This window comes from Limulus polyphemus, unplaced genomic scaffold (assembly GCF_000517525.1).
Source record: "Limulus polyphemus unplaced genomic scaffold, Limulus_polyphemus-2.1.2 Scaffold4532, whole genome shotgun sequence".
Classification (NCBI taxonomy): Eukaryota; Metazoa; Arthropoda; class Merostomata; order Xiphosura; family Limulidae; genus Limulus; species Limulus polyphemus.
Genome location: NW_013670142.1, coordinates 20,014 through 34,289, shown reverse-complemented (window position 1 = coordinate 34,289; position 14,276 = coordinate 20,014). Strand labels below are relative to the sequence as shown.

General features: G+C 33.5%; 1 protein-coding gene across 1 annotated transcript in view; it reads right to left on the bottom strand.

Moving 5' to 3' along the window:
* The window catches only part of LOC106471311, a 22,637-nt gene extending 10,338 nt beyond the window's left edge, over positions 1–12,299 (bottom strand). The window contains exons 1-2 of the mRNA XM_013931906.2: positions 10,631–12,299; positions 6,109–7,007 (exon numbers count right to left, since the gene is read on the bottom strand). Coding sequence (XP_013787360.1) covers positions 6,156–7,007; positions 10,631–11,821 — 2,043 coding nt within the window. The 5' untranslated portion in view covers positions 11,822–12,299 and the 3' untranslated portion in view covers positions 6,109–6,155. The remainder of the gene's footprint in view (positions 1–6,108; positions 7,008–10,630) is intronic.
* Positions 12,300–14,276: the final 1,977 nt, after the last annotated feature.

The window sequence follows — 14,276 nt, the reverse complement described above, 5'->3', positions numbered from 1 at the left end:
TTATTTAATTAAATAAAAACTGTTAAGTGCATTACTATAATTACTATAAAAATTAGGCTTAACTCTCCTCGACAATCAACGACAAGAAAAGAGAAGATTGGGTAAGTATTTTATTTCTTGTACTTCATATCTATTCTTTATTTATTATTATAAAAGTAACTAAAATCTAAAAATACGGATCTTTTAAAGTTATTTAAGACTAGATTAGGTAAAATAAGTAATAATAATAATATAATTAAAATGGTTCACAAGGCACGCAAGTGAGTAGCTCGTGGATAATGTAATCGATAGCTTAATGTGAGCAGCATGTTCCTCAAGTGATTTACGACTTATAATGGTGGGGATAGAACCTAGACACATTCAAAGGGCAATAAAACAATAAAATTTAATTATAAATACATGTATAATGTTACAAAATTAGAGCTACTTAGGATAAACGAACGTAGTTTCATGTTACAAGTTGAAGTCATTCTAGAAAGAAAAAAGGTTAATTTAGGTTTTTTTTGTTTTTTTTTATTTTGGTGGTTACGAGGTCAGTCGAATTGACTAATCCCGTTTTGAGATATGGTCGAGAAAATAACAGATAAACTATAAAGTTTTTACTGAAAAACAATCGTTTGAAATGCATTTAGGAGGTTTGAGGGATTACACAAAGGAAAGTTGAGATTTTTGAGACGAGGAAAAGTATTTTTAATTTTAACATGAAAATCACTTTGCACACGAACTATTCAAAACAAATACTCAATCTATTCATGGACAAATCTATATTTTATTTTATTAAAAATACTTCACTAAAAAATAAGAAATATATGAAAGAATTCTAATATTAACTGAAAGACTGCCAAAATTCGTGAAGATAAACCAAATATATTGAGAGTTATAAGTATTAAATTTATAAAGACTTTAAACGAGTACAATAGGACATGTGACTTGGTCAAATTGACTGACCCCATAGTGAGAGAGCTAATAAAATCAATCCAAAAGAACATATTGAGCCAAAACTGCTGAGAAAACCAGATCTGTGCCAGCCAGGAAGAATCAATCAGAAAGACCTGACCCAGAGTGACACAAATGAAGAAACATTTTGGGAAGAAGAGTGATGAAATGAGAAAAAACTAGTTATAAACTGGATCTAACCCTGTCTGAACATATCACCAGCCAGGGCACATGAGGTAACATGGAATCCATAAAAGAATACAAAACTTCACATGGAGTAACACCCCACAGGAGATAGTCACCAAAAATTGGAGAATCGAGTGGTCACTCCTTGAGAAAAAGTGTGTCAGAACTAGAATGTCGATCAGCAGTGAGGATAAAAGCATCTTGAACATGACACTCTAGGAGATGTGTGTCAAGAGTGTCTACCACAAAGGGAACAAGATTGGGTGTCCCCTTGGTGAGTGGTATAAGCCCCCACCATCAAATAACCGGAATGAAACATGATTAGTCAAATCTGTAGATGACGAAGATAGTGAACTAAAGCACATTGGACTGATAGAAGTGCCAGAGTGTTAAGATGATAGGACTTTTCAGCTGTAGACCATTGTCCTGAAGCTTGCTGCAGATTAAACCATGCCCTCCACCTTTGGAGATGAGCATCAAGAAAGAGAAACAATCCAGAAGAGAGGAGGAAGTGGTAAACCCAATATCTTTAGGGATATATTCAACCACCAATGCATATAGTTGAAGAGGGAAGGATGAAAGTTAAGAGAAAAATCCAAAGGAACCCTAACAAGAGACCATGTGTCATGCAGCATCTCCTGAAAATATTGCAAATGTGCTAGACCCAAATCACATCCCCCAATGCATTAGAAACACACTAACAGTAAGATAGTGAACTGTAATGGCTTGGATAATCGAGAACTCCATCAAATGCATTCAAGGAGGAGAATGGATGGTCCCGATGGAGGAGGTGTTTAAAGGAGACTATCATGTGATGTATGGAACAGAAAAACTTATCCAACTGGAAAATCCAACTACCCGAGCTGACTGTGGAAGGAGTAGATGAGTATGTTAAGACTACCCCCATTTTGAAGGAGCTAACCGAAGCTAGACATCCAATTAATGGTGTTGGAAAAATCCCCTAAAATATGGAAGTCAGGTAAAATGCAGACCACCTTACAAAAAGACATATGGAACCAAAATAAGTCTAAAGGGCAAGGCACAAAACAGGTACCAAATCACGTGGTGAAAACACCTAAGATAGCATCCCTGAGAAATGGAAAATAAGAATGTGTACCATGGACATTCTCAGTCCTGCAGAAATGCCAATGAAAATGTGATCAAAGACTACATATTAAGACAGGGAAGACCCAAGAAGTGATTGAGGCAGGACAGATCGATCCAGAACTCCAATCAGCATCAAGCATACATGATGAATGGAGAAACCCATAGGTAGAACAGGTAAAGGATGGGAAGGTGCCAGATATGTAAAAGGAACAAAGATGACAATGTCTCAGAATGAAATAAAAGATCAACTAAAAAAAATGTTTTATATAACATCGCAGATACCCCACGTCATGCTAAGTGTTCAGGAGTAGCCCCAAAAAACAGAACAGTGAAGAAAAAGAACTGACAGTAATGCAAGTCCCTATTAGCAGTGGATGGTAAACAAATGGTAGTGTCCCACCCTAGAAGATCCCAAAAGCAAAGAAGCCACATGCGGAGGGAAAGAACTGAAGATGGCAAATGCTCTAACATTAAGGGAAGGAGGAGGAGGTATCCCACAAAAATCCCTAAATATAAGTGGAATACCTAAGAAAGCAGGTGGAAGGTAAACATTACCTGTAGGTGAGTTGATAGCTAAAAACTAGGTAGGAGATAAAATGGATAGGATCAACAGAAATCTAAATGATATATAATCAAGAAGAAAGCCTGCCTGATGATAAGCTAAGGAAAAAAGAATCAAAGCTTGTGTAGGGCAAGGGTTGCAAGTACCACTCTCAAAAAGAGAGACAAAAATGATCATCCTGAAACAATGTCAGGAGAAAAAGGGGAATATACTATGAAATGTGTCTAAAAAGTAAAGAAAAGTGATAGGTCTAGTAGATTATGCAGTGGAGGCCTGGGAAAGCAATCCATGATCAGGTGGAAGAAAACTGACAAAATCTAGGTTGTCTAAAATGGGTTCAGCCATTGTAGGAGGAAGACTATCAATACCGGGAGCAGGTAGGATGGACCCTGGCCCCCAGGGGCCCTCACAAATGAAATTAATGGTAAGAAGCAAAAATTATTAATTAAATGAAATTAACAGTAAGAAGTTAGATTATAAAGAAGGATGAAAATGAAATAATCGATATATTGTAAATTTTAAGAAATGGTGTAGTGAAATAAACATGTATTAGATGTTGTGTTGAAGAAAACAAAATATTTAACCTAATTATCAATTAATCCATAAGTAGAACTACAGGTAAACCAAAAATAACAGACACTTGTTAAGACTAATTGAACAGTGTAGGACAAAGTATATCACTAAGCTATAAATCAAAACCTCTAACTTAACAATAACTATGTACAATACTGGGCTCAAGGCTTCCACACAAACCAAGTTAATATGAAGTATAAAAGATAAATAATAACGAAAATGAAATAAGACGTTAATTTGTAAAATTAAGTAAGTGTGTATTAACAATAACTTATGTATGAGACGTGATGTATGGAAGAAAAACAATATACTTAAACAAATGATTGATATGCCAATAAGATGAATTACAGGTAATCCTAAAATAACAAAAACCCAGGTTAAGCCAAAGCAAATGGTATATAACAAAGGGTACAACTAAGCCTAATTTTGAACCTGAACTTAACTACGAGTGTTGACCAATCTAATGAAACTTATGTTATGGAACCCAAATAACTAAAGATAATAATAGTAATAATAAAAAGTATTCAAAAATCAAAACAGTATAATGCCTTATCTTTCCAAAGATGGCAGACTATTTCATTCGAGTTTGGGGGCTTGATGAAAGTCAACTCATTGGACGATCAGTCTCCTGACAATGTAAATCTAATAATTTCCCCATGGAGTAGCATCACCTGAAGCACATGTAGATGTGGTGATAAAACATATAACCACTGAAGTGGTAACTTGTAATTCATAATTCTAAATGAATAATTAAACACAACTTTGTTGGCAGAAAAATATATAAAATAATTCCACTTCGGAATAACCAACTATCACTATTGTATAATAAATAGCAAACCTGAGGACTAGTATTCTACTTATGGCAGGAATTTCATCATCTGCCATATTAAGTATCAAATTCACAAGAACAAAGTAGAATTTGGAAAATGGAAACATTTCTTAAGCAAACAAGTAGAAACAATGGAAATCAACCAAGAAGTCAAACTTGAAGTTGAAACTGATATAAATTTGTGATCAAGCACAATCAAAATCTTGTAGTTACATGGAGAATGATTTAAAACACGTTGTTACACTAGAATGTCAATCGAGAAAGTAAGGATTGTGCTGCAATGGTAGAAGGAGCTACCTATGCTAGCATAGTATTGGTGAAGGGTTGTCATATGATCAGCACATGTTGCTTCAGTGGTTCAAAAATGAAGGGATATAAAAGACTGGTGTGCTGTTGAAAATTTTAGCAATGCTTAAAGGGCAAGTCAAGGTCATGATAGCTTTGGTTGAAAAGAGGTAGTACCATTTCAGAAATACCACTTGTACATGCAGATGTTATATGGCACTTTGCAGTTGACAACACATGCCACAAGTCATTAATTTAAATATCAATTTAATTTTAAACAAAGCAAATCAATGTTAAGCTGAAGAATAAATGCCCTGAAAATACTTCCAAAAAAGCACTGTTATTATTATGTGAATATAATGTACATAAACCATAAATACAAAATGGTTTGTACTTCTGTGAATTTGCAAGAAATATTTTTATTTCACTAACTATAGAATCAAAATACTCACAAAACTTTTCAATGTGGAGGATGATTACGAACAGAAATAAAAATGGAATGTAAGATTTTTAAGAATGTACAAAATATAAACTTGACAAAATCAGAATGTTTATCTTCTATAAAAAAATAGCATATTAAATAGGCTACATGTGTTTATCTAGACATATAAATAGATAAACAGGTGTAATTACAATGTACGCTATAAAATCTTTGTAAAACAATAAATGTTTCAAATATCATATTTTTCTTTGTTCCTTTAACCATACAATTTATTCTTTCTTTCACACAGAAGCCTAGATTGGGGGTGGGGGGTGGTGTTAACAATCATAATCATAAAAGCAAAGTGTCGGTCAGCCACACTTGATTTCTCCAAATTTAGCAAGTGAAAAGAGTCCAATTCCACTTTTCTCTTATAATACTTCCTCTTTTGATTGCCTAGTCCCATTTTAGTTGAATTCAATTGCTAACATAGGCATAAATAGCTTCTACATTTCGGCATTTTTTCTTCTATATTAAAGCCTATCAAGGAGGGAGTTCTCAGGACCAGATCAGGCACAGTGCTATGTGTGTGACATATCATTATCCACATCATTATGTCAAGCTAGGTAGGATCTGAATATGAAAGCTGGGAAAACTAACGTGATAGATAACATGCAAGTGCATTTGCTTTCTATTAACAACTGTGAAAAATAAGCAAAAACGAGCATAAATCTATGCTTGTGAATTGTTATGAAAAATACTTTGCTAAAACAAATTGAAGACACCAATTATATGTAGGAAAGAGGAGGACTACCTTGAAAGAACACCAGTTATATGTAGTGGGTTCAGGAGAAATATGTAGCATGTTCCTGGGAAAGGAAATTTTATATTTTTTCGTGCATTGCCAGTTTTATAGAGAATTGTTTTGGTTTCCAGTGGTTTCCTGTCACTTTTGACAGGCTTCTATGCTAGTATTACAATAAACACTACATATGTATTAATGTCCTAAATCTTTGGTAAAGTTTTGATATTACATTTTCTACTTTAACCCATTAGACAGTTCAGAATCTTAACAGTAGTAGTTCAATACCCAGCATGGGTACTGTTTACATGTAAAACAGAATGTATAATAAATTAGAACTTTTATTAGCAAATAAGATACAATTGAAATCTACTGACAGAATTTTATAAAAGGTCATATTCACTTACCCAGCTAAAAGATATTTTTAATAAGAGGTGAAGTGTTCAAAACAGAATCAATCTAAAATTCTTGGTTCTTCCCGCTTTTTTCGTCTCTCACATTTTGGACAGTGTTGCTTTTCTGTCATGCAAGTGCTGTGGTAAACAGCAAGGCACTGCTCACATCGATAGGTTACATCTGTTTCAAAAGGGTAGATGACATGTGGGTTGTTGCAAAGTTCACAGATGAAGCCCTTCTGACTACAGAGTGGACAGTGAAGAACATGGTTAAGAGCAAAATTAACAGCCTTATACAAGTGCTGAGAGAGGATTCCATTGTTAACTTGTTGTAGATCAGCTAATGAGTAAAGATGGACATGTTCATATAGGTATTCCCTTGGCCAAACCCGCTTTCTAAGTTCCTCAGCTACAGATTCCCGGCAAGTAAACAAATATGATCGCAAAAAACTCAGCTGTGTTCTTAATGTTTGAAGTGCAGCCAGTTCTTCTACAACAGAGTACAACAAAGGGTTCAATATGCGAACATCAAGAAGTGGCTCTTGTTCTACTCGATTAAGAAAGATTTTGGTCAATTTAGCCACTGGATATTTCTGAAAGTCCCAGTTCAATAAAACACGTGCTGGAATCACATGCTCTTCATTTTCATGACATTCATAACAGTAATTATGGCCATCATATGTGCACACATATGCTTTTCCATAAATCATTCCAATAGGACGACCACAGCCATGACACTGGTAACTTTGCGAGTCTAAACCCTGTTCAGGACAAATCTTGCCTAGTACAGACAACAGAAATTGGGTCCTTTGGTCATTGTGATCAGAGGTCAGGGCATACACTTTAGGAATCACTTCAAATTCCATGGCTTCCAAGGAAGATGGCTCACTAGAGCAGCTAGAGGCAGAAGACTGTAAAGTACAGAAAATGTCTAAATAATTTGCATTTAAGTTTCATAAACAAATCATGAACGCTGTTCTTAAAAATTACTTACTGATGCAGTATTTTTACTATAATCCTTGGCAGCTTTCAGAAAATTTACCTACATGTAACAACAGTGATAGCACTTTGATTATACACAGTCCTATTTCAAATTAATCTTTGTTTTGAAAAAAAAACTGCATTGTAAGTTTTATGCATGTTTTGTACAAGGTTCCATCTAACATCTGAATACTAAACTTGTTTCCAGATATTGACAATTGGAAAATGTTCAAAAGGAATAATGATGGGTAAGGCAAAACTACTAACTGTTGAATTGTTCCTTTCAAACCTCTCACAAAGCACTAACAACTGTACCTATGTTCAATTACCTGATAACCAACTAACAAATTCCTCAGCTAGTTACAAACAGCTAAATTTGACCCAAACTTTTTTTACTGTAAGTTTTTTGAAAAAGCTAAATCCTCTGATGATTAAAAAATAAAATTCTATAGATAGTTGTGAGAAGATCCATTTGAACTTTACCTCTGATGTTTTTGGGTGTTACATTTTGGATGTGAAGCTTTGAACTCTAAATGTGAATGCTTATGTCATCTAATCAGAAACACCGTATGTGTGAAAAAAATGTGAGGCCAAAAAAAAAAGGTTTGAATGTTGACTTACAGGAATGAAATCAGAATTGGTAGCTACACTTGTAGCAATGATAAGAATTTTACAGCATGTATTCATTCATTAGTTAGCTAGGCCACGTATTTTGTTTCATCCACCATCATACCCCAAGTTGAACAAAACATGTGGCCTGGCTAACTAATGAATGAATATTTGCTGTAAAATCCTTATCAATGTTATAAGTGTAGCTACCAGTTTGGCCACCAATTTTGATTTAATTCCTTTAAGTTACACACTCAGTCCTTTTTTGGCTGCATTTTTTTTTCACACCTAAGGTGTTTTTAATTAGATATCATAACTTTTTGTTAATACACACCAACAAACCACAGCAAGTAAGAAAGTGACACTTGATAGTAATCAACATTAGCTTTCGGATCACAATCCTATTATTTGGAACAGACCTATACTTTAGAGAACCAACCAGATTCCTTAAAATATATGGTGGTAGTTTTCCTCTCTAAAACAGTGTTAACAACTTTCCTTATAGTAATGTCATGGAACCTAGATTAATAGTTTTTTATCATCACAATGCTGTTATAAAACTAACCTAATATTTTGTGTTTTTCATTTTGGTGATCTAACTATTTGCATATTTTTACTGTTGATTATATCTTTCTGGCATTATTTTAACAAACCACATTAATAATATGACTTGCTATGTTTCTTGACCTTGTATTATTATTTTATTTTAACTTATTAGGCTTCAAACTTAGTTTTATTTTTTTTATTGCTTGGCAAATTATTCTGTAAGATCTTGTTGCTTACTAAATGTCTCACACCTGTAGAAGGCTTAGGTAATTGAGCTGAATGCTTGTGCATTAAGAAAACTAAAATAACATGGTGATAGTCCAAACTCTTGTGTTTCCTATCAAGAAAGATTACTACAACAAGAAATATTCTAATGTTACTGTCACTAAAATTTTTCATGGTAAATAGAGTAATATAGATAAGATAAAGACCTCTGATGTTTTTATGCTGTATTCTGAAGATAACAGGATGAGAGAATATAAGATTTAGAAAAGACAGGTAAGGCTTCTATTAAGACCATTTTTTTTTTCTAACAAGGTGATTAACTTATGATACAAGTTTACTGTTAGCATGCCATCACGTTACCAGAATTTGAGAGAGAAATGGATGATTTTCTAAAAGTAAAGGGTGGATTTGAATTCTTACTTTTCTCAAGTGTGGGTAAGCAAGGAACAAGCTTGAAAGGCAATGGTCCTTTGTTGTTCATGTTTTAGGTTATGCTATTTTCACCCTCTAACATAGCAATCCTTTCCAAGACACACTATTCGTATACCAGAGGAGTTTACAGGGACACAACATATACTGGTAAATCCCTTAACTATAGATAATCCACCTTAACAGCATAATGAGGGATGTCACATATTGCCTAGTCTCCAGAATGAGCAAGATCCTTAACGAAGTAGATACTAAGAGAAGTGAAAAAAACATCACTATGACTAACCTTGACAACAGATTCTCTAGACACTTAATAAACACCAATGATAAGAATATGCAGAAGAAGTAAAATAAATACAGCCTTTTTTCCCTATATCAAAAGTCTCTTAGACAACATTCAAGAGACTTACAAACAACATAAGGTCAGAAGAGCCTTCAGAAGTCGCAATGCAATATAATCCTGGTTAAGGCACATTAAACAGGTGTTTTTCTTTCAGAACTTTTTTCATGAGGAGTGAGATTTTAGTTGGTGACTGATGTGGTACAGAACATTTGAATGCCAAAAGCATAGTACATCTATAAACATGGTCTGGTTGTATTACCCAAGATTTCTTTACAAGTTTGTCTACAACATATAGTTTTAAGGGTATACAGCTTTTTAATACTAAAAATTATGATCTGCAAATAAAACCCTCAAATTTGCAAAAAATTATATATTAGGGAAGCTCTTTCATACCCTATAAAAAGAAAACTCCTTACCAAATCACTTAAACTCAGTAAGAGCAAGAACACTATATGATAACATCATATGTAAATACAAAAATAAAAGACCACCAACAATCAGAATTCAAAAGGGTAACATATATACATGTACAAGATTATGGCTTATCAACCTATCTGCAAACACCATGACAGAGAAAATCTCTTTCACATAATTATATGGAATGATATTAAAATAATCCAATATGAACCACACTCAAGAAAAAGAAATATAAAGTACCTTCTAAATCCAAATAACTGATAACACAGTTAGTCAACCTGTCCCAGTATAGAAGTCAACAAAACCTGAATATATCTACTCAAAACATTAGAATGGTTTAATGTAAAAATGTAATTAATAATTAAATATATGTGATAAGATAAACAAGTTTTTAATCTAGTCAGTGTCAAGTTTTAATATCTCAAATAAACTGAATATAAATTTAGCCACATAGAAAATTTAAACAAAATTAATGCTAAGATATTACAGCTTGAAAATAGTGGGTAATCCAAAATAATAGTTATTGCATTTCACTATCCACGATAAACAAATCAAACAGTTTTGATATTACACAAGAATACTATCATTTGGTACATACTTTTAAGCCTATTAAAAACAACCTACAATACATAATGAAAAACCACAATAACTTGAATAAGCTAAATTAATGTATTAACTACATCTTATAAATATGAATCCCATAAAACAATTTAATAATGCTAAGTAAAAGATACAAAATTTGATGTCCATCTGCAAAAGTTGAAGAATACTATATTTCAAACTTTTCCTCACATATTTAATCATTTTAAGAATTCATAACATCCACTTTGAAGCCTTTCTTCTAATTCTACAATGTTCTAGGACCTTTAGTGATTTACATGAGGTTAAGAGCCATACATATTTGTACTTGTTTAGTTATTAACTACAAAATAACCATTACTTCACTATATACATAATTACTTAGTCTTGTAATTCACTTCCTACCTCTAACTCTTTCTCTTTTTTAGATTTTGTATCCTCTGTTGTGTCTGGTGTAACCACTGAATTTATGAAGTCAGACATTTCTGGAGTTCCAATCAGTGTTCTGCTGCGGTGCTGATTATAGCTTTGCAAAAGTGAATCATAACTCTGGTTATCATCTACTTTAGTCTGATGTTCATCAAAGGAAGATGACCACCCTCGCTGCCTGGAAAGATTGTTTCCACTGGCTAAAGGAGATGATTCAAGCACAGTTTCTAGATCTGGTACAGAGCTTGGAGATGCTAATGTACTTGCATCTTCATCTACACCAGACCACTTCAGACTGAGGGAAACACTTTCCTCACCTACTTGCTCTATTTCATGTAAATTATCAGACTGATCTGCTGCTATGGTATCTGTTACTTGGGCAAAAGGAAGATGTTGAAGTTGACTGGATTTATTATCACAGCCAAATATAATCTCATTCTTTTTATCTACATATTTTGTTGACTTGTTACTATGTTTCTGCCCTTTTACTTCCTCATTCTGAAAAAAATCTTCTACATCTTCAGCAGGCATGACAGGCTCTGGGACCTCTGGAGGAATCCATAATCCTGCTAGAGCTAGTGGGGCACGAGTCCATGAGTTCAGCACTGTGGTGTCAAAAGATAACTCAAAACTAAATACATCCAAACCATCTAGGTATTGCTTCATTATTGCAGGCTCTTCGGGATCTCTTAAATATGCAGTGCTCCGATAATATGAATGAAGAGTTGTCTTGTCTTGTAAAATAGCTTCCACATAACTTGTTATCAGACCTTCATTCAGAGCCATTCTCAACCATGCTCGACAACGTCCTATATCAGTTGTTATTTGGCTTAATTGCTGGACTTGTTTGAGAACATCTTTGTGACTACATACCATGACAACAGGCCAAAAATCTACTTCAGGCATTTTGTCCACTGCTCCACTTAACACAGCAGAAACTTTATTGGCAAATTTATCTTTGATCCCATGTATAAATATAGCTTCCAGACAGGTGCAGGTGTAAGATAAACCCTCTCCATTATACACTGGTCCAGTTTTATCAATATTTTCTTTCTGGAGATGACGAATTGCTCGTCCAAGTTCAGCTGTCAAAGAGTTTTTTATAAACACTTCCTTTACCTCTTGCTCAATGGTAGGTGACAGAGCTTTCTTCAACAAGTTACTCATGCTTAAATAATTTACTACCAGCAGTTACAATATTAAATTCCGAAGGTTAAAATTTCAATTACATTAGAAGATGTATTATATTTCAAATTGAAGTTCAATAACACTACAGTTAGCGTTAAAATATACAGTAAAAGAAAATCCTAAAACTAAAAGATACGACTTTTATTTTTAATGTCTTCTTAAGTTAATCTTTTCTACTTTGTCACTGCCACTTTTTTTACCAAATCGCTCTCACTCTCAGGACGAAGTTTAACCTTCTCTACAATTTATTACTCTTAGTGTTACGTTTTTATCCATCAGAGGCAGAATATAACACTTAAAATTCATATTTAATTCTAATATATCCTGTACAAACCCCAAAATTCACTGAATTTCACAATCACTCTAATCTAAATCTCTGATGTCTCCAGGCGAACAAACACTAAACAATCATATCTCATCGTAGCATATCAATACCTCTCGAAAACATCAGTGAACCTTGTTTATATAACAACGTTTCCTGGTGTCCTAGCAAAAGTTTTATTCCAAAACAATTATTAAAATACATAATATATATATATATATATATATATGATTAATTTTGCTTAAAATAGTTTTTCATTCAGCCTACTGTTTAAAAATATATCTATCAAGAAAATTACGATTAATTTACTTAAAGCCATATTTTTCAAAAGCATAAACCTGTCGGATAGAGTTCATAAAAGTAATTGATGAAAATAATAAACCGTAGTGTTGATTATAATTATCAGTCTAAAATGAACTTTCATTTTATTTTCATTTTACCTTTCATATAATGGAATAGAAAGTTAGTGTTTGTAATTAAGCACAAATGGTCTACCTGTGCTCTGCCCACCACGGGTATCGAAACCCGGATTCTAGCGTTGTAAGTCCGCAGACATACCGCTGTGCTACTGGGGGGGGGGGGCAGAAGAGAAAAACGTGCTTACAGATAGATATACTCTCATTTAGTACCAGATATTCATCGTTTTATTGAAAATCGTACCAAATGTATTTGAGGTAATAACAGGTAAACAAACAGCGATTTATAAGTATAAGGAAACGTTTTATTGATGGTGGAACATCTACATGTTTCGACAAAACATTGGTCTACCTTCTTCAGGTATGATCAAGCTCGCTGAAAAAGTATGCTAAACCCAGTGATATTATTCCAAATAACTTGTGAAATTGTGCTAAAATTATGTTATTTTCCAACCATGTTTTTTGTTTCAGTGTGCTTATATGTTGAAAAAAAAACATTCAGTCTACAAGATTCGCATTTGATTTAAGCCAAGATATGTCTAAAAGTCAAATTCAGAACACACAAAAATATACAAACTCGAGTAAATTTTGGAGCCACAAGAGGAGAGTATCAAAATATAAAAACATAAGTCAAACTCAAATATTTTGTATCACAAGTGAATGAAAATATGGCCACATGTTAACAAGATTAAAGCAACACTTTGAGTGATATACGACTTCAAATAATCAACTGTAATGAAATCATCGTGTGATTGAAAACACAACTTATGATTGGTATATATGTCTTTATTCATTGTTTTCAACATATCAACAGATGACTCAAAATTTACACACTATCCTCTCAAGTTGACCCTTTCTGCACTCATTAACTCATCCATTAGAGAATGATTAGTGAGTTTGATGTGTTTCTCAAATTCTTTAAAAGTTTACTAAGGAAAATATGCGCTCACAGTCAGCAATTGATATAGGGACACTGAGCAAGGCCCTGGTAAATTTTGATAGGATGGGATACTCTCCATTCACATGAACTTGATATTAAAATGATTTAGTGTTAATATTTTGTGAAACATCAACACCATCACTCAGTAACAATGAATGCCAGTTATTGTCAGGCTGTTGCCGTTCCTCCTTTGGAATTATCGTGGAAAACTTTGAAGAAAATTCTGCATTAGACATTTGATCACCTTTGTCAGGTTTTGTAGAATTAAGAACGGAGCAGACAGTGTTAAATCATTAAGGAGTAAATACTATTGCAACATAAATTGAAGAAGGAGCTCAAACATACAATTAGTGTTGTGACTTTCTCTCTGACAAGCAGTACTTTCAAGGAGGTCAGAAAATTTGACTACTTTGTACTTACAGCAAATTTCAATAAATTATTCCAAATGTGGGAAAGATATTCCAGAATTATGCTAAAAACTTAGTAATGCTAAATATTATGCCAACTGGAAATACTATCACAGAATTATGCCAAAAGCATAATATTATGCTAGATCTGGTAACTCTGGATCAGTACTAAGCAATACAAGGTTTATATATCGTTACAAAGACAATAGGGATTAAATGTGACGTAAATAGTGTCAGCAGGTGACAGGATATAGGTAAAGGTCAAGTTCGATGACGAAGAACCTACTTTGAGACTAATAATGGCTGGAGAGACGGCTTTAATGGGTAATGAAGAAAACTTTAATATAAG